Raw genomic sequence first — 27,045 nt, 5'->3', positions numbered from 1 at the left:
AATCCGAGGATCCCAACCTCAACGAGACAGGGCCTCTCACCCGCCTCCAGAGAAAAGGCCTAGAGCAGAGCCCCCTGAGCCAGTGTCTACAGATGATTCCTCTGATGACTCAAATGATACAGACCCTCCAGAGGCCCCATACTCCCCTTATGAAGACTCTGATGGTGAAGAGTCCATTCCTTCTGCCTCTCCGCCTGAGGAATTTTCCTTTGGGGAAACCCTGCATGCTATGAGGGAACAATTCCAGTGGCAGGGCCAGGATTTTTCAGATTCCAGAAAAAGGCTTAGAACTTTTCTGCATTTACCACAACATAGGCCTTTAGCCATACCTCCAGTTCTTTCTGTTGTAGATGATGCATTTAATGATGCTTGTACTGCTCCTGATCCTCTGCCTCCGGCCCCTGTTAAGCCCGATAGATACTACAGGGTCCCGGACACACATTACCACTTGTATAAGGCTCCCCTTGCAGATCCAGAGACTATCTCCCAAGGACCTAAGGCTGTAGCAGCCACCTCTGCCAAAACCCCCTCCCTCTGAAAGGGAATCCAGATCCTTAGAGATGGGGTAAAAAAGTTTACACTTCTGCTACTCTTTCAGCTAGGGCCTTGAACTGTCAATTTCACATGATGCAGTATCAAGAATTTTTGCTAGATCAGTTAACCAAAAAAGTGTCCTCAGATGAAACAGTAGACAAAAAATATGTGCAGGAAATGGTACATAACATTCAGCAAGTCAGTAACCATTCCTTAAAATGCGGCTATGATGCACTGGAGGCTTCCTTTAGATCAGCCATGACTGGCACAGTCATCAGAAGGCATGCATGGCTAAAAGAACAGGCCTTACCAGACCATGTCAAATCAAAACTATTAGATGCTCCTATGGATAAGATCAATTTGTTTGGCTCTCCTGCACAACAAGTACTGAAGAAGATGGAAGAGAAGGCAAAATCTGTCCAAACAGTAAAGATTTCTTGCAGGTCCAACCTCCGAGGTTTAGCAGGAATTGGCCCTCCAAGAATTGGTCCTTTCCAGACTCCTCCAGAACTCAGAGAGGCAGGAATAGGCGTTCAAGAGGCAGAAGCCAATCCAGGGGTGCTTACAGAGGACGTCAGTGGCAGGGCAACAACCAGCGAGGCACAGCCACAGACACAGCCACCACCACAACTACTGGTCAATCACAGTGACTTGGCTCTGGCACCGCCTACCAGGGAACAACTGCAAGCACCCTTAGGCGGGAAGCTAGCCTTATTTACGACAAACTGGCATTACATCACAAGAGACAAGTGGATTTTACAGATAATAGACCAAGGTTACAGGTTTCACTTCCATACTCTACCAGGAAAGAGAGGAATGCCAAACCTACCTCCAAATCAAAGACAGAAGCACTAAAACAAATATCCCAATTATTAAGGATGAGAGCTGTAGAAAAGGTACCATCTATGGAGCAAGGGAAGGGATTTTACTCCAGACTCTTCCTGGTACCAAGAAAGAAGGCAAATGGAGACCTATTCTCGACTTGTCCGCTTTAAACACATTCCTCATTGTTCCAAAATTCAAAATGCTGACCCTACAGCAGCTTCTTCCCATGCTGGGCAAGGAGTCTTGGCTGGTGACTCTAGATCTCAAGGAGGCATACCTGCACGTCCCCATACGACCAAACTGCAGAAGATACCTCAGATTTCTTGCAGGATCAGAGCATTATCAATTCTCAGCATTGCCCTTTGGCTTATCTACTGCGCCCAGAGTGTTCACGAAATGCCTGGCATCAGTAATTGCTCATTGCAGGCTTCAGGGAATCCAAATCTACCCATACCTGGACGACTGCCTGATACAAGCGGACAACGAAAGCAAGCTAGCAGAAGATTTACAAAGGGTCATTTATCTGCTACAAGCCCTGGGATACACAGTCAATTTAAAAAAGTCAAGACTGATACCATCCCAGAGAATAACCTTTTTGGGTGCAGAGTTGGACACATCAAGGCAAATGGCATTCCTAACAGTAGAAAAACAGGAGCAGCTACCTCTCTACTTCTTGGCCTTACTTCTTGGCCTTAACAAAACAGAACCATCTGACAGCAAGAAAAGTTCTGCAAGCCTTGGGCTTCATGGTATCCTGCATAATATTGGTTCCTCATGCCAGACTGCATATGAGAAAACTACAGTGGTACCTAAGGAATTTATGGTCTCAACACAAGCACAGCTTGGAAACCCAGATTCCCATTATTCCATGCCTGAAGCAAGAATTCCTATGGTGGGCTCAGGCTTGTCAATCAAACACAGGATTGCCTTTTCACAGTGCTCAACCAAGCCAAACCATCACGACAGACGCCTCAGACCTCGGTTGGGGGGCACACATGCTGGACAAGTGCATACAAGGCTTATGGTCTCAAAACCAGCTGCACCTACACATAAATCTAAAGGAAATGCTGGCAGTAAAACTGGCAATTCAGGCATTCAGACCATTCCTTCAGCAAGGTCTATTGATGATAAGGACAGACAACACCACAGTTATGTGGTACATCAACAAACAGGGAGGCACACACTCGTATCCTCTTTGCCGGATGGCACTGGAACTCTGGAATGTGGCCCTGAGCTACAACATACAGTTAAAAGCAATTTTTGTACCAGGAAAAGAAAACATCCTAGCAGACATTTTAAGCAGGACTACCACGGATGCCCACGAATGGATGCTGCATCCGGACATCTTCAAAACCATTACAAGAAAATGGGGACTCCCAGAAATAGACTTATTTGCATCCCCACGCAATCACCAACTAAAGAAATTCTGCACAAGGACATACCACCCACTTGCTTGGAAGGTGGACTCCCTATCCTTCAGTTGGAAAAACCTGACAGCATATGCATTTCCACCACTTCCTTTGATGCACAAAGTGCTATTGAAGATCAAAGAGGACCGTCCAAGGATCATTCTGATAGCTCCAGACTGGCCAAGGCAACATTGGTACCCATTACTGAGGAACATGTCTCGGGAACAAATATGGCCACTATCCCTGGTTCCCTTGCTGTTAACACAGAACAACTACAACAAGCTGCATCCAAACCTGAAAACTCTGCAGCTGACTGCCTGGAACATTGCATAAGACCAATTAACCCGAATTTATCCCAAAGGGTTAAAGACATTATCCTTGAGGCTCGCAGACCCTCAACAAGAAAAAATTATTCAGCAAAATGAAAAAGATATCTCATTTGGAGTACTGAAAAAGGAGAAGATGTGTCACTGGTAAACATAGCCAACATTCTGGAATACTTGGCAGAGCTCTTCCACACAGGCCTGTCCTATTCCTCCATCAAGATTCATGCATCAGCTATTTCAGCAGAATACGACTTGGATCCTCCTGTCTTCTCACATCCCCTGCTCAGACAGTTTCTGAGAGGAATTAAAAATGTAAAGCCTCCTAGGAAGCCACCATTACCAGCATGGGACTTGAACTTTGTGCTAGAAAAATTGACACTTACTCCTTTCGAACCAGCAGCAACAGCAGAATTGCAATACTTATCATGGAAGACTGCTTTCCTGCTGGCAATCACTTCAGCAAGAAGGGTATCTGAACTTCAGGCATTAATGGCAGTGCAACCCTTCCTGATCTTCCATCAAGACAGAGTGTCCATGAGAACAAATCCTTCCTTTATGCCTAAGGTGGTTTCCAGAGTTTCTTTAAATCAGGCTATCCACCTACCTACATTCTTCCCTAACCCACAGAACAGGGAGAAAGACTACTACATACCTTGGATGTACATAGACAATTACGCTATTACCTGGACAGGACCAAGGGCAATAGAAAAACTGACCAGCTACTGGTAGCATATGCAACAGGAAGGGAAGGAAAAGCAATTTCAAAACAGACAATCTCCAAGTGGATAGGAAATTGCATTAGATTTTGTTACTCCTACCATGGAAAGAAAACTCCAGAGAACATCAGGCCTCACTCTACAAGGGCAACAGCCACTACCACAGCCTTCTTACGAGGAGTGGCTACCAAGGACATTTTAGAAGCTGCTACTTGGAGCTCCATGCATACATTTGCCAAGCATTATAATTTACCTTTATACTCTAGATCCCGAGCAGGCTTTGCCACGGCTGTTTTGCAAGGGATCCTAACTACACCATAACTTTATTTGTCCACCTCCCCCAGTTTGGCTATGGTATTCTACCCATTTGTAAGGACTGCAGATGCATCCTTGGAAGGACATAGTACAGTTTTGTACCTACCATAAATGTAGATGTCCGATAGGAATGCATCTGCAGTCAGGATTACCCATCCGCCTTCCCCTCTGTGGTGCTCCTAGGGTATTTGCCCGTCTTATAGCTAACTGGGGGAATCTATTACGGTGTATTTGTTTGTATATATGTACATACATGCTTATTTTTTGTGTTTGCTCTCTACTATTTGGAATCATTGGCATTTATCCAAATTTAGCCTTCCAAGAGGGCACCTGGCATCTGGGGCAAGAAACACTGAGGAAAATGGCGTCGGCTGATGCCTTTATACCCGAATAACTGCAGCTATGATGTCGGGTGAAGTGCGACACCAGCCGAGGCCAGACCCAGACTTTGGAATCCGGCCGACCGAAGGGCTGCCTGACGACAGGACAACCCATTTGTAAGGACTGCAGATGCATTCCTATCGGACATCTACATTTATGGTAGGTACCAAACTGTACTTTATGACTGCAGCTGTATGCACGATGAACATAGTACAGTTTTGTACCTACCATAAATGTAGATGTTCGAGTGCTAATACAGCTGCAGTCCAGGTTTCCCTCCCTCCTTCCCCTCTAGGGATATTCTTTTATGGTGTATTTGCTTGCAACTACTGTTTTTTGATTATATTGCATTGCATTACTACATTTTTTTATGTATTGCCTTCCTTCTGGGGGCACCTGACATCTGGGGCAAGAAAAATTGAAGAATATGGCATCGGCTGGTTCTTTTATACCCCTGTCGCACTGACGTTAGGGAGGAAGCGACGACAACCGACGCCGGAACTAGACTTTGGAATTCAGCCTACCGAGGACCCGCCTGACGGCAGGAGAACCCATCTGTTATGACTGCAGCTGTATTAGCACTCGAACATCTACATTTATGGTAGGTACAAAACTGTACTTTCCTACTACTATTGGAAATGTCTGGGTAGCTTTCTTCCACGTTGCTCTCATTTCTGCATGCAGATCCTGATATTGTATGATTTTGTCTCTCTCTGTACACAAGACAACTGTAGTCACTGGGTATGGTGATTTCAATGATCAATGCTACACTTGTCTTCTTTTCCGAAACCACTATATCCGGCTTTCTAGCATCTATCTTTTGAACTGTTGGTAATGGGTGGTCCCAAGTGATATAAACTTCATCATTTTCTGTGATGCTTTGTGGCTCTTTTTTTCAAGTTTTTTTCAGCCATTTCAGTACCATAACGTTTGCACAATCCCCAGTGCAACATTTATTATGCCTTTTAATTTACAGTCCTCTTGCCATTAGTATGTCGCAACCTGCAACAAGGTGAGCAACTATTTCCAATTGGGTTAAAACCTACATTTGTCTGTTTCTCCCACATGTTCAGTGGACTTTGTAAACCACAGTGTACGTAGCCCACTATCTTGGGCTGCCAATATTAACCTTTCATCTCTTGATTTGCATTCACCTCTCCTTAACCATTCCTGCATTTGTTCCTAATCAACATGAGGTTCTTCCAGATGTTTTCTATACTTGCAAATGTATTTATGCTTTTTCCACATTTCTTGCCTTCTCATCTGGTCCTTCACCTTATATGCGTTCTTTTGTTTATTGGCATATTCAGTTGCTGCTTGATTTTTATTCACTTCTGGTTTGATTTCCATTCCTTGACACCAATATACTTCTGCTAAATTAAGCAGAGAAATCATCTTAGATTTATTCTCCTCATGTTTCAAAACTTTCACTACATTTGGGTCTTATGAGGTCAGCAGATATGTGTGGAGTCCCACGAGTACAGATCTATACATATAATCAATTTCAGGGAGGCCCATCCCTTCTTCAGAACGGGAAATATGTAATCTTGGTATGCACTGATTTTTATAAATCATTTGGTGAGCATGAAGCATCCCTCTTGTTTTCCTGTCTAATCTATCCAACACATTTTGGGGCCAGTCAGTCACTTCAAAACTGTAAGTTAGGACAGGAAGAGCAAATTGGTTTATAGCTTGAACTTTGTTCCTAGATGTCAGTGTTGTTTTCAGGATTAATTTAATTTAAGTCTTCTGAAATATTCCTTACTAAGTTCTATTCGCATTTGTTTGTGTTTTATCGTTGCTCCTTCATCAGTTCCCATGTATTTATGCACTCCCTCTTGCTCAAGTTCTTTTATATCACATTCTTGCCCCAAACTGATGTTTTCCTGCTTTAAAGGTTGCTTTTGCACATTTATCAAAACCAAATTACATTCTTATGTCATCTGAAAATGTTTTGACAACTTGCAGTTGTGCTTTCAGTTCCTCATCTGATGAGCTATACAGTTTTAAATCATCAAGAAAGAGAAGATGAGAAGTCTTTACACTTTGTTGTTTTCTAGGAGCCAAATTATAGCCATGGTCTAAGCTGTTAAAGTAGACGGCTTAATGGGTTAAGGGCAAGGCAGAATAGCAGTGGTGACAGAGTCACGCTGGAATATTGCCCTTTGAATTTTTATCCCTGGGATAATAATTTGTCCTTTATCACGACTTAATTGCAAAGTGGTCTGCCACTGTTTCATGGTCACTGTAATGTAGTCTATCAGTGTAAGTGTGTATCTTATACATTTTTAAGCAGTCTTTTATCCATGAATGTGGGATACTATCAAATGCTTTTTTGTAGTCAGTCCATGCCATACTTAGATTCTTCACCTTTTTACAATTCTCCACTATGACTTTAACAACAAATGATCCTTTGTTCCATATGACTTTCTTTTATTGTCCTTTTGTTCTGCTGCCATGATTGAGTTTTCTTCTAAATGATTATAAAGTCTGTCATCATCAGTTCCTGTATATAGTTTATACATCATCAGAAGGCAAGTTATTGATCTATAACTTTTAGGGTAGCTTGCAGGTTCACTCTTAAGTAAGACCATTGTTTTTCCTGTTGTTAACCAGGTTGGTGTCTGTTCGGGGTGTGCATATAAATAGTTCGTACTCATGGCTAAATCTTCATGCAAAGATGTTAATTCTTTCAGCCAAAAAGTAGGTACTGCATCTGGGGCTGGAGTTTTCCAATTAGAGACTTTTCTTAACTTTGTTTCAATCTCTCTGGCTATTATTTCATTCCATTTCATATCCTGTACCTTTGAAACTCTTATTCTTTCTTTAACTTTTCTATCCATTTACCATCTTTATGTTCCACAAGATCTTCATAGATACTTCTCCAAAATGTATCTATTTCTTCATTATTTGGTTGCCTTTCAGTTCCTTTTACCTTCTTTCCCAATTCTTTATAAAACTTTTTGGATCATCAATAAATTGCTTATTTTGTACTTTTCCTTTATATTTATTTTTGTATCTTCTAAGTCTTTCTGCCTGTGATGAAATTTTTAGTTTATTTGCAATAGTGCATGATAGATCCTGGTTTGTTCTAATACTGTGCATTGCTTTTACCACATCTATTTTTCTTAGTATTTTTTGTTGCTCTATTCCCCCTTCTATAATCTTCTAACAGTGACACTTCTTGTGTTAACTGCTTTATAGTTTTCACTATTCGATATTTCCATGATGATATTCGATTTCTCCCCTTCCTTTCCCTCACTACCCAGTGTTCTTGTGGTGGAACTTTATCAGTTATTAATTTAGCAGCAGAGCAATGTATACTGTTTACTTCTGTTATATCACATGGGTCTCTATGAACAGCCCAAATTACTGTGTTCATTTGTTTTATCAAACTTCTAACCTTTTGGGTTTTATTAACGTTCTGCAGTCTATTTCCTTCATTGATCTTTGATATATCTGTCTATGTCTATTAAATCAAGCAACTCTTCTCTTAGCTCATTTTCTTCCAAACTAAGGGCACATCCCCTTGTTTTTCAATTCCTGTGGGCATTCAATAGAAGATTCTATAGCATCTTCCTGCGGCACATTCTCTTCAGCTTCAGCCCGTGCCATCCGTTGCTCTTTTGTATGGGAACTCACTGGCCTATCACACCTCAACATTGACTGCATCAGAGTTTCCACAGTTTCCTGTTCCGTCCCTTGCCATCTGGCACCTGACCAGTTGCTTCCTGTTCCACTGATTTCCCCTTAATTTGGATATCCATTACTCTGTCCTGTTGTGGTACATTCTGAATTAGATTTTCTACACTGAATCCCATCACTTTGCAGGTACTCCATGACCTCAGTTTCTATTTCTTTAAATTCTCCATTACTAACCTCCTTTTCTACTTTTCCTCTGTCTTCTTATTTTTTGTATTGTAAAGTTTTCATGTCTGGATTCCTTTACCTGTATTTCCCTTCAAATATCTTTGGTGCTGCTTTTTTTTGCATTGGTTAGTTTTGCTTTCTCTCTTGCATAAATATTGCACCATATTAAATATTTTTCTTTCCCATGTCCAAATGTCTTCTACAAATGTTTCCTGATCTTCCTGTTTCTCCCTGCTTTGGGGGCTCACTCTATCCTGCTGTGATGTAACCTATGCTAGACCTTCTACACCAAATCCTTCACTTCGCAGGCACTTGATAGCTTCAGCTTCTATTTTTTTAACTTCTCCTTACTAATCTTCTTTTCTACTTTCCATCTTTGTGATGTTATTTTATTTTTATTGTGAAATTTGCCATATTCAGATGCCTTTGTCTGTATTTCTCTTCGAATATCTTTGGGGCTGGCCTTCTTTATATTGATTAATTTGGCTTTCTCATTTGCATAAATATTGCACCATATCAGATCTCTCTTTCTTTCCCATGTCCATATTTCTTTTTTATACTTTTCAAATATCTCTTGGTTTTATTGTTTATATTGTCGCACTTCCTCAGATGCTTCTTTTTCCAAACAGGTCAAGGTTTCTTGATCTACGTACTGTTTTTCACAAATCTGTTGTATCAATGAATACAAATTTTCATTTGAAGCTTCTGACAGCTTTTCTTGCGCAAGTATTTTTCTTTCCTCTAATTTCTCACAGTCCTTTTGTATATCTTGTGCCTGGAAATTCTGGGCTTTTTGCATAATAGTAACATTACATCATTTCTTTCTTATCCTCAATAGTCCACTTTATTGTCTTTATGGCTCTTCTTTGGCCTATCCGTTTTTGTGTTTTTTGTGGACTGCTACTTCCTTCTACAACAGGGGGGGGGGGGCATCCTCCCCCTGGGCCTGGCCTGGCCCCATTGTAGGAATGCTTCCATAATTTGAGAATTCTACACTGTCATCTGTTCCAGTCCTGGCACCAGTGCGCCTACCAGGATTGGGCACTTTTTTATCCAGTTGTGTATTGCTTTCTTTTTTAGTTATTAACCTACTTCTGTCCATGATATATGCTATATAAATACAGTCTGTGTATCAGTGTCACCTTGGTGAGATTTTGTAAAAACAAGGTCCACCTCATGAAGGTACTCACCAAGATTTGAGGATGAATTCAGTTTCTGTACTACTACTCTCCTTTGCTTGATGACTTTTCATTTCTCCATTCGGATCCCTCTCTCCATTCATGTGTATGATATATGTGATGTAACAATATGGACTTAACCTCATACTTTTGCAAGATGCTAAAAGGTGGATGTGATCTTTAGAACCAAGTCACCCTTTGGATCCATCTTTGGATCGTTAAATTGCAAAAGGTGTGTACTAACCATAATGTTATATATTAAAGAGCCATTTCTCTCCACTTCAACATCCCCTCCCACCTCCCCCTGCTTTATCCAAACACCCCATCAAAGAGTCCTAGCTGACCTTCCTCAAGGCTTGTAAGGGGTATTTGCATAGTATGCATGTTCACCCCCCCCCATCCCATACATACATACAGCAAATGTAATTTGTACATAGAAGGAAGAGCTGTGCATTCTAGGAGTGAGAGGAAGTCTTTCAGCTTGTAGAAGTCCTGTAGATGCCAAAATGAAAGCTTATTGCCTCATCCAGTCCTTGCACTGAAGCGGGCGACTGTAGATCATGAAGATCTAAATACATGATTCTTGCTTCTGTTAGACATACTGTCACAACAGTTATCAGCCTAGGCTTTTAGTGATACCCATGTGATTTGATTTGCTTATCAGTATCAGTAAATTGGTGGGGGAGGGTTGCTATAAACCTATGCCTCATAACTTTGACAACTTTTGCTGGAATCTATTCTATGGTTTTAACGTCTGTGCCATATGGAAGTTATAAAAGCTGCAGATGACCTGCTGTAATGTAGTAGTATTCTGGAATAGCTTTCTGCGGTTGGTTTGTAATTAACAAGTGAAGGCAAAGAGCACCCCTTGTTAGATGCAGATGCTTAATGGCATTACTTATGCATTAGAGAAATTCTCTTGAAAGCTTAAATTACGGGGTATGCTAGAAAGTCATCCATTGTCTGAGGTAAGCAATATTGAAACAAGTTGCTTGGTAATAAAATATGAAAAGAAAATATTTAACTTAATATGCGTCTTTAATGATATTCCCATTTTGTGTTTTTCAGGTATTGATTTCAAAATAAGAACAGTAGAAATTGACGGTAAGAAAATCAAGCTGCAAGTATGGTAAGTGTTCAGTAAGCTTTTGCATGACATACTTTACAGGCAAGGAAATGTGTTTTTATCACTGTCCTAGGCAGTTTTTCTCTCAAGAATCTTATTTTTTTCTATCAGTAAAGTATAAATTAGAGAAATGGAATGTTGTTCTTGGCCTGTTTGCCAAGAATCTGGAATTTTCTGTGGCATCGTCTATCTGGATTTCGTAATGAATTCCTTTCATTTTTATGGGTCTATATCAAAAGACTGATGAGGCATTTAATCAAACACCTCTTCGTTGACACACAAAAAGTGAATGCACTAAAACGCGAATGCTCAAAACAGCGATTTCTCTCACTAGGAAAGAAATCACTTGGCCATCCCCGTGTGTTTGCCTCTTTCACCACTGTAGTGCGATCTCGGAGTTGGTATATTTATTTGGGGGGGGGGGGCACAGCCCCCCACGTTATGTTTGAAAGTGTGTGTTTCTGCGTTCGGTCTTTGTGTCGACAAGGTGTTTGATTAAACGACTCTTAGGTCTTTTGATATAGACCCCATTTTTATATCTGGCTAGTGAAGGAAATATAGTAGCACATTTCTTTCTTCAGATGGATTATGGGTGGATTTCAGCTACTAACTAACTTCTGGTAAATACCCAAGGTTTAGTCAGTATACTGTCATGTAACCATGATGGGGTGTGTGGAAGGGGAACATGCAGCACATCTTTATGACTGTGGCCATGATAACTAGTAAAGATACTTTTTTTTTTTTTTTGCTATATTTTCTTCCTAGCCATAATTAACTCCAGGCTTGTAGCTTCTGTGCATCACTCCAACTAACACGGTTCTTGTTTGGTGGTAAACCATGATATAACCTTTCGTCAGTATGGTCCTCCTGGAGGAAGATGCCCTTAGGCTAAATGGAGGTGTGGATTGCCACTGTACTAGGAGAAGAATGGCAGAGCTGGGCCGTCATATTGCTGGTTTGGTGATTTTGGTATAGCCTGACCACTCCCCTTGCATGCTCTGAATGTGCCATTTTCAGATTGCGTATGCCAGTAAGGGTTGGACCCTGTTTATGCAGGGACATTAACTCAAGCATGATTGGTAGGCCTCGTCTCCACTGAGAATTCAAACCTTTCCATGCCTCCAAACACAATCCTCATCTCTGTCCCCAGAGAAAGTTGCATAGGTATAGCTTCTTCATTCTTCTCTCTCTCCTCTTAACTTCTTCCGTATCTGGGTAGTTATTCATACTGCAGTCTACACCATGGAGCAAATACTGATACACGGCTGTGACCTTATTAGCACCAGAAGTCTGAAAGGACAAAAGTAGCCCCTTGAACATAATTTCCTGACAATTCATTTTAATCCATGGCACAAAAAATCCTTATAAGAATGTCTGAGTGATGGAAGCATTTCTGTCAGCCTGATATCATTGCACATATGGTTACATATGTTATTTGTTAACGCATCATTACTGCAAGTCTGTGAACATGGGTATAAGGAGTGCTGTTTTGTATTTACGACTGAAAAAAATATGTTTTTAATAAGGGTAGAGTGTTTTATATTTTGAGATAGTAGAAAAGCCCAGTAGAGCCTGTTCAAATGCACCATCCTGTTTTCAGTAACTGTGGTGTGCGTAGGTATATGTTTGTGAGACACACACACACACACACACACACACACACACACACACACACACACACACACATGTGCTTATGTCTACTATACAGGTCACAAATTCTAACAAATCTTAACTCCATACTCCTAGCAAAGATAGACTCAGCCTACAACAGGACAGCTAGATTCTCAGCACACCATACTTACAAAACCCATCACTGTCTGTCTTAAATACTTAAACTGGCTTGAACTTCCTCAACAGCTTCTTGTATCAAAGCTTCAGATCATACACTCCATCCTTTACCAACGTTCTTACTGTCCAAACATAACCTTTCTTATCTCCTACTACTCTCTACTAGATCTCTCGGTAGTTATGACCAAGACCTCCTACACATCTATAAACCTAAGACAAAAATTGGGTACAACCTCTACAGCTATAATCCTACCATTTCTTGGAACCATCTCCCACTTCATATCAGATCACTAAAACAACCTAAGCAATTCAAAGTTGCCGCTAAAGAACACCTAAAAACCCTGTGGTCCTGCCACTGTACTGACCTTCCTTAAGCCTGTTATCTACCCTAATTTGTCCTTCTTTTCCCCTACTACCTTTTATCCATCTCCTACTCTCAGTGCCACTTACTCCCTTACCTCAATACTGGACACCTCTAACCTCAAACTTCCTATACCTTAGTCCAGCATTCATTCTAACTATCTCTTGTATGTTTGTCATTTCCCTCCTCTATTCATAACATCATATGTTAAATTCTAATTCTTTCTTTTTTTTTTTCTTGAATGTAAAATGTCTTTCTCATTATCACCTATGGAATCACAATGTGTTAATAATATTTTTTTTCTTACTTGAATGTAAATTAATACTGCTTATGTTATTGTATTATGTACTGGAGCTTTTCTCCCCGGGCCTCCGCTGAAAAAGGGCTCTCCAGCTCAGTTGGACAATCCCGGTCAATGACTATAAAATAAATAAATAAAATGTGATGGTTTATTTAAGGCTTTTTAATCCAGTGGTGAAGATGAGATGATTATTAAATCCACCTAATGAATGCAGCATAGATCCAGGAAGAGGAAATATTTTGTTCTCAGTTTTTATTGGCTTATGAAATACTGCTTACTAATGAGATCTCATTTTATATTGTTGATTAAAAAATCTAAACATCAACCACATTAACTTACCATGTAAATATACAGACTTGGATAATATGCTGTAGGCACATTTCTGGAGTAGTTTCAATATGTACCTGTGGTTTACAGTTTAATTCCAGTAAAGGAAACTCATTCAGAAACACTGGAAGATGTGTTTAAAGTCATGGGTTACATATATTATTTGTTAACGCATCACTACTGCAAGTCTGTGAACCTGGGTATAAGGAGTGCTGTTTGTTTTGTATTTAAGACTGAGAAATGAATATTTTAATAAGGATAGTGTTTTATATTTATAGAGATAGTAGAAAAGCCCAGTAGAGCCTGTCCAAATGCACCATCCTGCTTGCAGTAACTGTGTGTAGAGATATACGTTTGTGAGACGTGCTCGTGCACACACACACACACACATATTTATGTAACATGTATGTATGCAGTGTGATATATGAATTAATTTTAATTCATTTGTTTAAATTTTCAGTACCCACTTTATCATATCTGTAAAGATCTAGAGCCTACCCTAGTGTAAGCAATGAGGAAAAGGCAGGAAGTAATGATAGATTGTACCAGTTAATGGCAGGGCACGTGTATTCTGTTATGCAGTACACACACACACACACACACACACACACACACACACACACACACACACACACACACACACTCCCCTAGGGGCAATTTGAACATGTAATGTTTACCTACTACAATATTAAAGTATTTTTTTTCTCTTAACTGCCCATGTATGTGTATAAACGTTTGTTGTTGTGGGTTGTTATGGCAGTAGACAAAGCAGGCAGACCTCTCAACTGTTCCTATTTTAGAGGAATGTTCTTGTTTTCAGGCTGCACATGTCCCTGTTTTTGGAATTATGTCCCTATTTTTAGGCTTGACTTGTCCTTTCACACAATTTTCTGAATCTTATTCATCTTGCATAATATTTGAAGCTGTCTAGTGTACAGAAAACCACTACATGACCAACTTAACTAGTGGCAACTGTAATTTAAAGAAAGAGGAGACTTATCTTTCAACTCCTCTTTCCTGAAACAAAAATAAAGGGCCTTTTGTAGTAGAATTTTGCAGTATGCTTCTTTAGAGTTCACAGATTTTGCACTGCATTTTTGATAATTCAATATTTTTCCATTGTTTTTTTCACTGTGTTTTTTAAACGTGTTTCTAAGTAGTATCCCACATTCCTACTGGAAGCACGAAGCAGGAAGAGTTATGTGCTATTTAGTATTCAGTTTCTATGCTAATTTGATATCCAGGTTTTCAGCTGGATATTCCTGGTTTTCAAGTACCTTTGCTCCTATTTTTAATATCTGCAGGTTGAGAGGTATGAAAGCAGGGCAGGTAAGACTTTCCTTTCCTCAGTTACCCATTGTAGCTCATCTTGGGGATTCACTCGGTATTGTCAGAACAACTGAGAAGTATCCCTCCAGCATGTCTCAGGTCTCTGGTAGTGCCCAGTGTCAGTGAGCCTTGCTGGAACAACTGCATCTATAACGCCCAGGAGACATCTTTATAAAATGCCAGAACTACCTTATTTGACTTTTCATGATTCAGAAAAGTAGTGAGTGCACGCTTAGCTCTCTTGCATCATCAGGAAAGACATCCTGTCAGAGTGAGTTAGTCAGTCACCCTCTGGGGAAGCTTGTCTTACTTGTTGTGTGTTCTTTGTCACAACCCACAGCTTGTGCTTGTGCATGGTGACATAGCCTGTCTTGTAAAATGAGAGCTTTGTCTTGAGCTTGACTCCTGCTTCAGCATTATAGATCTAGTCAAAATCTGCAGGACTGCAGCCACTGACCTATTCTAGTAGATATTCTTATGCTACACTTCAACGTCACTAGTGAACAAGACCACAGATGTTCTCTTTAGTCAAGTTCTTTTGCAGATGTATGCTGTGTCTCTGTGTATCAGATTGCATACGAACTATAGAACACCTCTGATGAAAAAGAAAGCTACAACCTAAATAAGTATGAGCCTAGGACAGAGATCTGTGGGACACCCTGACTGCAACCTAGAATTGAAGTAGACAAACTTGAAAGTTCTTGCCACACTTTTCCAGCGGTAAATAGTGTTCATCCCGAAACTGAGTAGGCCTGTACATACTAACCTGCGTATAAACCTTTGTCCACTCATCCAGTCAATAAGACTAGCCTTTAACATAACCTGAAGAGAATGTGGCACAGGAAGATGCCATAGAACTTTCTATAGAATGCCCGCAGGAAATGGAGAACAAAGAATGTGCTCTCAGTTTAGAAAAAAATATCTAATAGAAGAGTTGCTTGATTTATAGAGATGGATAGACATATTAAGATCAATGAAAGAAACAGACTACAGAAAGTCAGTAAAACCCAAAAAGTTAGAAGTTTAGTAACAAATGAACACAGTAATTAGGACTGGTCATAGAGATTCATACAATATAACAGAAACAGAAGTAAACAGGATATATTACTGTGCAGCTAGATTAATAACAGATAGTCTTACCACATAAACACAGGACTGTAAGGTAAAGGAAGGTGAGACAACAAATGCCGTCATGGAAGTATCGAATAGAGAAAGCAGTTAAAACAAGAGGTGTCACTGTTAGAAGAGTATAGAAGAGGGAAGAGATCAATAAAAATACTCAGAAGGATAGACTTGATATCAATAAAAAAATACTCAAAGATAGACGTGATAAAAACTGTGCACGGTATCAGATCAGGATCTATTGTGTAGTATCGCAAATAAACTAAAAATATCAGCACAGGCAGAAAAACTTATAGATACGCAGATAAATATAAAGGAAAAGTACAACATAAGCAATTTATTGATGACCCAAGAAAGTTTTATAGAGATTTAGGAATCAAGGCAAAAGGAATTGAAACCCCACCAAAAAAAGAAGAAATAGATATCTATGAAGATCCTGTGAAATACAACAAATATGCTAAATGGATAGAGGAAGTAAAAGAAAGAATAAAAAGTTCAAATGTACAGTATATGAAATGGGATGAAGTAACGGCCAGAGAGTGTGAAACAAAGTTAAGAAAAGCTCCTAATTGTAACATGCCCAGATGCAGTACCTAATTTCTGGCTAGAATTATTAACCTCTTTACATGAAGATTTAGCCACGACTAATAACTGTTTGTATGTGCTCCCTGAACAGACACCCACCTGGTTAACAATGCTACTTAAGAGCGAACCTGCAACCTATCCTGAAAACTGTAGACCAATAACTTGCCTTCTGATGATTTATAAACTATGCACTGGAATTGATGCCAACAGAGTTTACAGTCACTTAGAAGAAAACTCAATTATGCCAATAGAACAAAAGGGTACCAAGAGAAAATCATATGGAGCAAAGGATCATTTGTTCTTAAAGTCATAATGGAAAACAGTAAAAAGGGGAAGAATTTAAGTATGGCATGGATAGACTACAAAAAAGCATTTAACAGTATCCCACATTCATGGGTAAGAGAATGCTTAAAAATGTACAAGATACACCCTACTCTGATTGATTACATTACAGCAGCAATGAAACTGTGGCAGACCACTTTGCAGTTAAGTCATAATAAAGGACAAATTATTATTCCAGGGATAAAAATTCGAAGGGGATATTCCAGGGTTACCCCTTGTCACCGCTACTGTTTTGTCTTGCCCTTAACAAATTAAACTGTCTACTTAACTGATTAGGTCATGGGTGTAATTTGGTTCCCAGAAAACAACAAAGTATGAAGGCTTCTCATCTTCTCTGCATATGATTTAAAACTGCATAAGTCATCAGGTGAGGAACTGACAACACAACTGCAACTGGTCAAAACTTTTTCAGATATAAGAATGTCATTTGGTCTTGATAAATGTACAAATGCATCCTTTAAAATAGGAAAGCTGCAACACCAGGAAAACCTCAGCCTGGGACAGGAATGTGATATAGAAGAACTTGAACAAGAGAGTGTGTATAAATGTTAGGTAATTGATGAGGGTTCAGCAATAAAACATGAACAAATGCGAATAAAACTTAGTAAGGAAAACTTTAGAAGACTAAAATTAATACTGAAAACTACTCTGACATCTAGGAACAGAGTCCAAGCTGTAAACCAATTTGCTTCTCAAGTCCTAAAGTACAGTTTTGGAGTGACAGACTGGCCCCAAAAGGCGTTGGATAGGAAAACAAGAAGGATGCTTTATGCTTATCAAATTCTTCTTCTTCTTTCGGCTTTTCCTGGTTAGGGGTCACCACAGCAGATCACCTGTTTCCATTTCTTCCTGTCCTCTGCATCTTGCTCTGTCACACCAATCACCTGCATGTCCTCTCTAACCACATCCATAAACCTTATCTTAGGCCTTCCTCTTTTCCTCTTACCTGGCAGCTTCATCCTTAGAATCCTTTTCCCAATATACCTAACATCCCTCTTCAGCACATGTCCAAACCAACACAATCTCATCTTTCTAGCTTTGTCTCCAAACTGTCCAACCTGGGCTGACCCTCTAATATACTTATTCCTAATCCTGTCTACCCACGTCACAACTAGTGCAAATCTTAACATCTTTAACTCTGTCACATCCAGCTCTGACACTTGCCTTTTTGTTAATGCCACTGTCTCCAACCCATATAACATAGCTGGTCTCACTACCCTTTTGTAGACCTTCCCTTTCACTCTTACTTGTACTCATCTGTCATAAGTCACTCCTAACACTCTTCTCCACCCTGCCTGTACTCTCTTCTTCACCTCTCTTCCACACTCACCATTACTCTGAACTGCTGATCCCAAGTATTTAAACTTATCCACCTTCGCCACATCTACTCCCTGCATCCTCACCATTCCTCTATCCTGCCTTTCATTCACACACATATATTCCATCTTAGTCTCTCTGACCTTCATTCCTCTCCTCTCTAGAGCATATCTCCACCTCTCCAGGGTCTCCTCAACCTGTTCCCTATGCTCACTACATATCACAATGTCATCTGCAAACATCATAGTCCACGGGGACTCCTGTCTGATCTCGTCTGTCAACCTGTCCATCACCACTGCAAATAAGAAAGGGCTCAAAGCTGATCCTTGATGTAATCCCACCTCCACCTTAAATGCATCTGTCACTTCCACGGCAGATCTCACCACTGTCACACTACCCTTGTACATATCCTGTACCACGCTTACATATTTCTTTGACACTCCCGACTTCCTCATACAATACCACAGCTCCTCTCTAGGCACCCTGTCATATGCTTTCTGTAAGTCCACAAAGACACAATGCAACTCCTTCTGACCTTCGCTGTACTTCATCAACACTCTCAGAACAAACATCGCATCTGTAGTGCTCTTTCCTGGCATGAAACCATACTGCTGATCACAAATCATCACCGCCCTTCTTAACCTAGCTTCCACTACTCTTTCCCATAATTTCATGCTGTGACTGATCAGTTTTCTCCCTCTGTAGTTACTACAGCTCTGCACATCACCCTTATTCTTAAAAATCGGTACCAAAACACTTTTTCTCCATTCTTTAGGCATCCTCTCACTTTTCAAGATTTCATTAAACGATCTGGTTAAAAATTCCACTGCCATTTCACCTAAACACCTCCATGCTTCCACAGGTATGTCATCTGGACAAACAGCCTTTCCATTCTTCATCCTCTTCATAGCTATCCTTACTTCCTCTTTGCTGATCCATTGCACTTCCTGATTCACTATTACCACATCATCCAGCCTTCCCTCTCTCTCATTCTCTTCATTCATCAGCCCCTCAAAGTACTCCTTCCATCTGTTCAACACATTCTCCTCACTAGTGAGTACATTTTCCTCATTATCCTTTATCACCTTTACCTGCTGCACATCTTTCCTAGCTCGGTCCCTCTGTCTAGCCAATCGGTACAGGTCCTTTTCTCCCTCCTTAGTGTCCAACCTTTCATACAACTCTCTATACGCCTTGTCCTTAGCTTTCGCCACCTCTCTCTTTACCATGCACCTCATCTCCTTATACTCCTGTCTACTTTCTTCATCTCTCTGACAATCCCACTTCTTCTTTGCCAACCTCTTTCTCTGTATACTATCCTGTACTTCCTCATTCCACCACCAGGTCTCCTTGTCTTCCTTCCTCTGTCCAAATGTCACACCAAGCAACTTTCTAGCAGTCTCTCTTACTAGCTCTGCTGTAGTTACCCAGCTATTCGGTAACACTTCACTGCTACCCAGTGCCTGTCTTAACTCTTCCCTGAACTCCACCTCACAATCACCCTTTTTCAGTTTCCACCATTTGATCCTTGGTGCTGCGCTCACACTCGTCCTCCTCTTCTTGATCACCAATGTCATTCTACAGACCACCATTCTATGCTGCCTAACTACACTTTCCCCGTCACCACTTTACAGTCTCCAATCTCCTTCAAACTGGCCCTCCTGCATAGGATGTAATCCACCTGTGTGCATCTCCCTCCACTCTTGTATGTCACCCTATGCTCCTCCCTCTTATTAAAATACATATTCACCACAGCCATGTCCATCCTTTTTGCAAAATCCACTACCATCTGACCTTCTGCATTCCTTTCCTTAATATCATACCTACCGATCACTTCCTCATCCCCTCTGTTCCCTTCACCAACATGCCCATTGAAATCTGCTCTGATCACCACTCTCTCACCCTTGGGTACAGTCATCACCACTTCATCCAACTCACTCCAAAATTTTTCTTTCTTATTCATCGCACACCCAACTTGTGGAGCATATGCACTAACAACATTTATCATTACAGCATCAATTTCCAGCTTCATAAACATCACTCTATCCAACACTCTTTTCACCTCCAAAACACTTTTGGTATACCGTTCCTTCAGGATAACCACTACCCCATTTCTCCTCCTATCCACACCATGATAGAACAATTTGAACCCACCTCCAATACACATGGCCTTATTTCCCTTCCACCTGGTCTCTTGTACACACAATATATCTACCTTCCTTCTGTCCATCATATCAACTCTCTCCCTATACCAGTCATGCTGCCAACATTCAAAGTTTCTACCCTCACTGCCACACTCCTAACCTTTCTCCTCTCTTCCTGCCTTCTGGCATGCCTTCCCCCTCTTCTATTCCTTCTCCTCCTTTGGCCAACAGTAGCCCAATTTCCGCCAGCACCCTGTCGGCTAACAATACTGGAGGCGGTCGTTGTTAACCCGGGCCTCGACTGATCCGGTATATAAATCTGTATTGGTTTCCACATATCTCATTTGGCAGATGTTTTACGCCGGATGCACTTCCTGACGCAACCCTCCCCATTTATCCAGGCTTGCGACTGGCACGAAGAAATGCACTGGCTTGTGCATCCCCAGTGGCTGGGTTTTTATGCTTATCAAATGATTTATAAAAAAAAAACAGTGTATGCCATGACTATATATTCCCTGTTCTGAAGGAGGTATGGGCCTCCTCAAAATTGATTTATATGTATAGATTTGCAGTTGTAGGACTGCATACATATCTGCTGACCTCACAAGACCCAAACATAATGAAGGTTTTAAAACATGAGGAGAATGAGTCTAAGATGATGTCTCTGCATAGTTTAGCAGAAGCATATTGGCATTAAGTGGGAATGGAAATCAAACCAGAAATAGATAAAACTCAAGCAGCAACTGAATGTGCCAAAAAACAAAGAATATAAGATGAAGGACCAGATGAGAAGGCAATAAATGTGGACAATGCATAAATATAGTTGTAGATGTAGAAAACTCTTGGAACATCCTCATGTTGATCAGGATTGAATGCAGGAATGGTTAAGGAGAGGTGAATTTAAACCAAATGATGAAAGGCTAATATTGGCAGCCCAAGATAGTGGACTATGTACACATTGGTTTACATAGTCCGTCCATTGGACATGCAGGATAAACAGTCAAATGCAGGTTTGGTAAAACAGAATTGGAAACAAGTCACACATCTTGTTGCTAGTTGTGATATATTAATGGCAGAAGGACTGTATACTGAAAGGTATAATAACGTGGCAAGACTGTTGCACTGGGGATTGTGCAAACATAATACTGAAGTAGCTGAAAAACACTGGAAACATCAGCCACAAAGCATTATTAAAAATGTTTATATCACATGGGATCACCCATTACCAACAGTTCAAAAAATAAATGCAAGATCCCTAGTGATATCTGCATTGCTTACTGTACTTATTTCCTTGTTTCACTTGAAAGAAAGTTACTGTTTGTCGTTTTTGCATTTAAGTTACCTGTAACACATTGCATTTAAGTTACCTGGCACTTGCTCACTAAAGCAATTATATAAGTCAGCACTAAAAAATTAAAAGCACTGCACCCTCACAAACTCCCCTTGAGTACCTTGTTCCCCATTGGCCCTTTTTTCAATCATAAAGGAATTCCCAATACTATTCTAGCATGTCCAAAGGTCAGTTGTCAATCTCCTCTCCGGTCCAGCTGGTGAATCTGGGAATCTTGAGGCAATGTTACAACTGCCTCATGTACACAGACAACCCTCTCCTCCTCCCAACAAATTCCAACACATGTGAGAGATGCATCCATATAGCCAAACTGGAGGCTAAGCTCTGTCAACTCAGTACTGGCGTAACCAGTCAGGAAGAGAAGGAAACCACACTCACTACAATTCCAGTCTCACATAGACCTACCACGACAGCAAACCAAACACATAAACACACAAAAACATACTCGGAGGCACTAAATAAAAATCTGCCTAAGCAGCAGAGACCTCCAAAGCAGACACCCAAGCAACCGCTACCCCAAAACAAAACACGTGCAACACATAGATCACAAAGCCAGTGTGCCGAACAGTCACAGCCCTTAAGGCTAAACAACACACCTGATGCACTTGTAATAGGTGACTCTATCGTCAGGCACACTGATGTCCCGCTCACCAGGCTGAACAAGGAGAAGGTCATGGTGAGCTGCCTGTCGGGTGCTAGGATCCGCCACATAACACAAGTACTCAGGTCACTCCAAGGCAAGTACAAGTATGACTCGGTCATTGTCCATGCTGGTGTGAATGACCTGAGACGTACCTCCCTGGACTACATGAAAAGAGACATAGAGGAGCTCTCTGAGCATGTGGCCCAGGCCGGTATGACCCTGACCTTGAGTAGCATCTTACCCTCACCAAGAATGATGCCACAATATGAAGACAAGATGATCAATTTCAACAATTGGCTTAAGTATTGGTGTCATTCAAAGGGGATCCAATGCCTGTCAGCCTGGGATGACATGCTCGACAAGCCACGATGCTTCGCTAGGGACGGCTTGCACCTGTCACCCCTGGGCTTTCGGATATTGGCAAAGGCTCTTGCTACCCCCATACTGCCTTTTTTAGGCAAGGCTCAAAAGACAAACCCACCTCCATAAGTATCACAAGGGATAAGAAAGTAAGAGTAATGCTACTCAGCGCCAGAAGTCTAAACCTCAAGATGCACGCACTCGAAACTCTCCTTAGTATGGAGAACATCGATATCTGTGCAGTAACAGAAACCTGGTTCAAGGCTCCCGAGAGCACCCCAGCACTACCAGGTTATACCTCATACCATGCTTTTCGGCCCCAAAACTTGGACTGACCCACAAAAGGAGGGGGGAGTATCAATATTCGTCAAAGATACCCACACCTCCAGGTTGGTGTCACAGCACGAAGCATCAGAGACTATCCATGTGCAACTAACAGTGGGTAAAACTGCCTTCCAGTTTATAGCCTGCTACAGACCACCCTCCCTAACCCAGGAACCCCACTTGGCCTTCCTGAGAACACTGGAAAGTATGAAGGTCTCTCCAAACACCATTATATTGGGCAACTTCAACTACCCAAACATAGACTGGGAGCATTACTCTAGCTCCAACACCCTAGCCCAAAGGTTCCTAGAATTTATAAACTCAAATGCTATGGAACAACTTGTAACCACTCCCACAAGAGGGGAAAACATACTGGACCTGATCATCACCAACATGGGGACTCTATGCTCCAGACCAGAAGTGTATCCTCACTGGTAAGATCAGACCATAAACTAATCTCACTGGATATTCACATCCCGACCCCACCCCCTGCCCAGAAAACCACAGTGAAAAACTTCTCTAAAGCAAATTTCACACTCCTCAAAACCAAGGTGGAATCCTTCAAAGCCCCTGGGCCTGTGGAAAATATGGCCCAGACCACAGAATCCTTTATAAACGCATTCTATGAACACCTTCAGGAATGCATGGATCATGCGATCCCAAATAAAACCAAGACCCAGTCCTCCAAAGGCAGACATCCTGTCTGGTGGACCCCAGCCATAAACAAACTATACAATAGAAGGAGGAAGCTACTAAATGGTAGACCAAAATTCCAAAAAGGGAAGGCATCTCTGATCAGTATTAGCAAAACACTACGGGCACTCATAAAATCGTCTAAGGCCAGCTTCGAGAGAAAAATTGCACAGGACACTAAGGATAATCACAAGGCTTTCTTTAGTTATGTCAGGAACCTGGGTGGGAATTCCCAGATATGCTCAGAATTAGTCCAAAATGACAAAAAATACACCGAACCCACAGACATTGCCAACATCCTAGCTGACAGGTTCAGCTCAAACCCCCCCCCTCCCCACCAAAAGGGCAAATACCTATCCCAGCAGAGTGCTGCCCCCCTGACATCTCAGATGCTCAGGTAAGAGCCGACCTCTCCAAAGCAAAAAACACAGCATCAGTGGGACCAGACGGTGTCCCGGGCTGTGTCCTACATGAACTCCAAGAAGAGCTAAACCCAAACATAAAACTACTGTTCAATCTCAGCCTTACTACAGGATATGTACCCAAAGAGTGGTATACAGTAACTGTGGTCCCTCTCCACAAAGGTGGTTCCTCAACGGATCCTGGAGACTATTGCCCCATAAGCCTGACTAGCTTGGTCTGCAAAGCTGTGGAAAGGATCATCATGGACCTCATAAATAAAGATATTGGGGACTTAGACACTAGATCCTACCCAGTTCGGCTTTGTTAAGGGCAGATCTTGCCTCTTAAACCTGGTTGATTTCTTTGAAACAGTCACTAAGGCCATTGACGAGGGGAAGGTGGTCCACACAGCCTACCTGGACCTTGCAAAAGCCTTTGATACAATACCCCACTCGGGCATTATAGATAAGCTCACCAGCTTAAATATAAACCCCTATGTCACTAGATGGGTTGCAAACTGGCTCAAGGACAGAACCTACATGGTTAGAATTGCTGGAGCCATGTCAGACTCCAAACCAGTTACAAGTGGTGTCCCACAAGGCTCAGTCCTGGGACCTCTCTTGTTCGGTATATATTTCTCAGAGGTACAGGCCAACACGGAAGGACTGTGGCTGACCAAGTTCGCAGATGACTGCAAACTGGGCCATAATCGACTCTCCAGCCGACACAAGCATCCTCCAAAAGGGCCTCATAGAAACAGACAACTGGTGCCAGAGCCATGGCCTCAAGCTAAACGCCAAAAAGTGTATAGTCATCCCCTTTGGCAAAAACAAAGTGCCCACAAATTACCACATAGGTGGTAATCCATTAAGTACAGAAGAAGTAATTAGGGACCTGGGGACCCAAGTTGATAGCAATCTCTCATTTGACAACCACGTTTCCAAAGTGGTTAGAAAAACATTTTATATAGCCCACCTAATCATGAAGGGATTCACATCTAGATCAGGGGAGGTCATTGTGCCTCTTTACTCATCCCTCATCAGGCCCATAATTGAGTACAATGCCCCTTTTTGGATGTACCTTACCAGACACCTGCAGCAACTGGAAAGACCCCAAAAGTGCCTCACCAAGAGGATCAAAGGGCTCAAACAGATGCCATATGCTGCCCGGTTAAAGAAACTCCAGCTCTACTCAGTGGCATACCACCTGTTCAGAGGCGATCTGTGCCTGACGTATAAAGCCATGTCCAACCCGGAATTAATGGACATGCTGCACCTCAGAAAATCCAAATCCCATCGAGCTACACACTTGAGAGACTTGAACCTCAGCACTGAAATAAATAGGACATGCTGGAGGGACAGATTCATAACCCAGAGGCTCCCTTCACTCTGGAGTAAAATCTCAGTCCAGGTTAGGCAGAGTCCCTCAATGACTCTCTTCAAGAGGAATTTTGATGAGTGGATGGGAGATCATATGTTTACCCCGGGTATCACTTCTGTGTCACTGTTAGACAGAGGCACAGTATACTAACCTCAAAAAAGGGCATAGCAAAATTAATTTAAAATGGGTGGCGAAAGCCAAACACATTCTGGCTAGGCTTATAAATGCCCTAGGGCAGATAGCCTAGTATGAACCTATGAACCTATAAAATAAGTGCTTAGCTCAGCAGTATAGTCACATACACTTTCATCTGCCTTGTGTCTGTGCTCATGAAACTTTTTTCTGTAAGCTTCAGGTGTTAACTTAAAACATTCCTGTAAACATTGTTTTACTTTGTCATAGTTTAAATAATCAGTATCAGACAATTTAGAAACAGCAGTTAAAGCTTTACTATGGAGTAAGGGGGTCAAGAACTGTACCCAGAGCCCTTGGTCAAATGTTTACATACTCTTTCAAATATATGAATAAAAATATCAAAATTATCACCCTCTGTAAACTGTGGGAGAAGTTTAATGACCTTTATTGCTTCTGGGGTTTGGTTATTCCCTTCCACATTACCTCCATGACCCTGACGAAGAGTCAGCATCTCCCCCTCATGTTGACACTGCTTCTTATTTTTTTCAGCCTCCAAACGGTGCACTCTCTCATTTTCTGTGACCCCCCCCAAATACCTCAGTCTCTCTGCTGATTCTAATTCCATCTGTTTTGCCTGCCACAGTCTCTTACCAATTCTGATTCCAAACGTTTGGCCTCCAGTTCAAACCTCTTTAAGTCTAGATGGGTTTTTAAGTCCTCTGAGGAAAAGGTGAACTGTCCTGTTTCTGAGGCTTGCACATTGCACATCCACATCACCAGACTGGTTGTCTTTCTGATTTCTGGTCTGTGTTGCAGCTGCGATTATGGTTGAAATAATTTCCTCTTTAGTCAGGTTGGCATGCACCAGCCCTGCCATAATCCTCTGCTGACATTTTTGCTTGCTTTCCCTGACTAAACTATACTGACAAAAAACTATACTGACAAAAATAAATAAAACTATTGTGAAAAATTAAACTCTGTATGTTTACCTTGTGGCTGCTTAGAGTACACAAACACACACACACACCACATACACACACACACACACACAAACACACACACACACCACATACACACACATACACCTTTAGTGACAACTACTTACTGGCTACAGAAGTTCAATTAATATCTACACCACTCCTCACCAATATGTGACTTCCCTCTTCTGGGCCAGTAATCAAGGAGCCTCAATCTCACCATTGCCACCAGTATGTGGCGCCCATCCTCTGGCCCAGTAATCGAGGAGCCCTCAATCCTCACTGGTGTCAGTGGTGAGGATTGAGGCTTCTTGATTACTGGCCCAGAGGAGGGGCATCACAGAGCTATTGTAAATATAAAGACTTGCATAATTTCTCTTTTTCAGGGCGGGACTTTTTCAATAAAATTAATAAGGAAACTCACTTATAAAGCAGAATATTACAAGGATCTGGGATTCATGTGCTCTTATGTTCATAGGTACAT

General features: G+C 41.4%; 1 protein-coding gene across 1 annotated transcript in view; it reads left to right on the top strand.

Annotated features, from left to right (window-relative positions):
- The window catches only part of RAB13 (RAB13, member RAS oncogene family), a 999,793-nt gene that overhangs the window by 404,398 nt on the left and 568,350 nt on the right, over window positions 1-27,045 (top strand). The window contains exon 2 of the mRNA XM_044079917.1: window positions 10,623-10,683. Within this exon, the coding sequence (XP_043935852.1) occupies window positions 10,623-10,683 (61 nt within the window). The remainder of the gene's footprint in view (window positions 1-10,622; window positions 10,684-27,045) is intronic.

The sequence above is a fragment of the Protopterus annectens genome, chromosome 8.part0, assembly GCF_019279795.1.
Source record: "Protopterus annectens isolate FY-2018-M chromosome 8.part0, PAN1.0, whole genome shotgun sequence".
Classification (NCBI taxonomy): domain Eukaryota; kingdom Metazoa; phylum Chordata; order Ceratodontiformes; family Protopteridae; genus Protopterus; species Protopterus annectens.
Note: the sequence above shows the minus strand (reverse complement) of the source record. Positions and strands in the feature narration are given on the sequence as shown.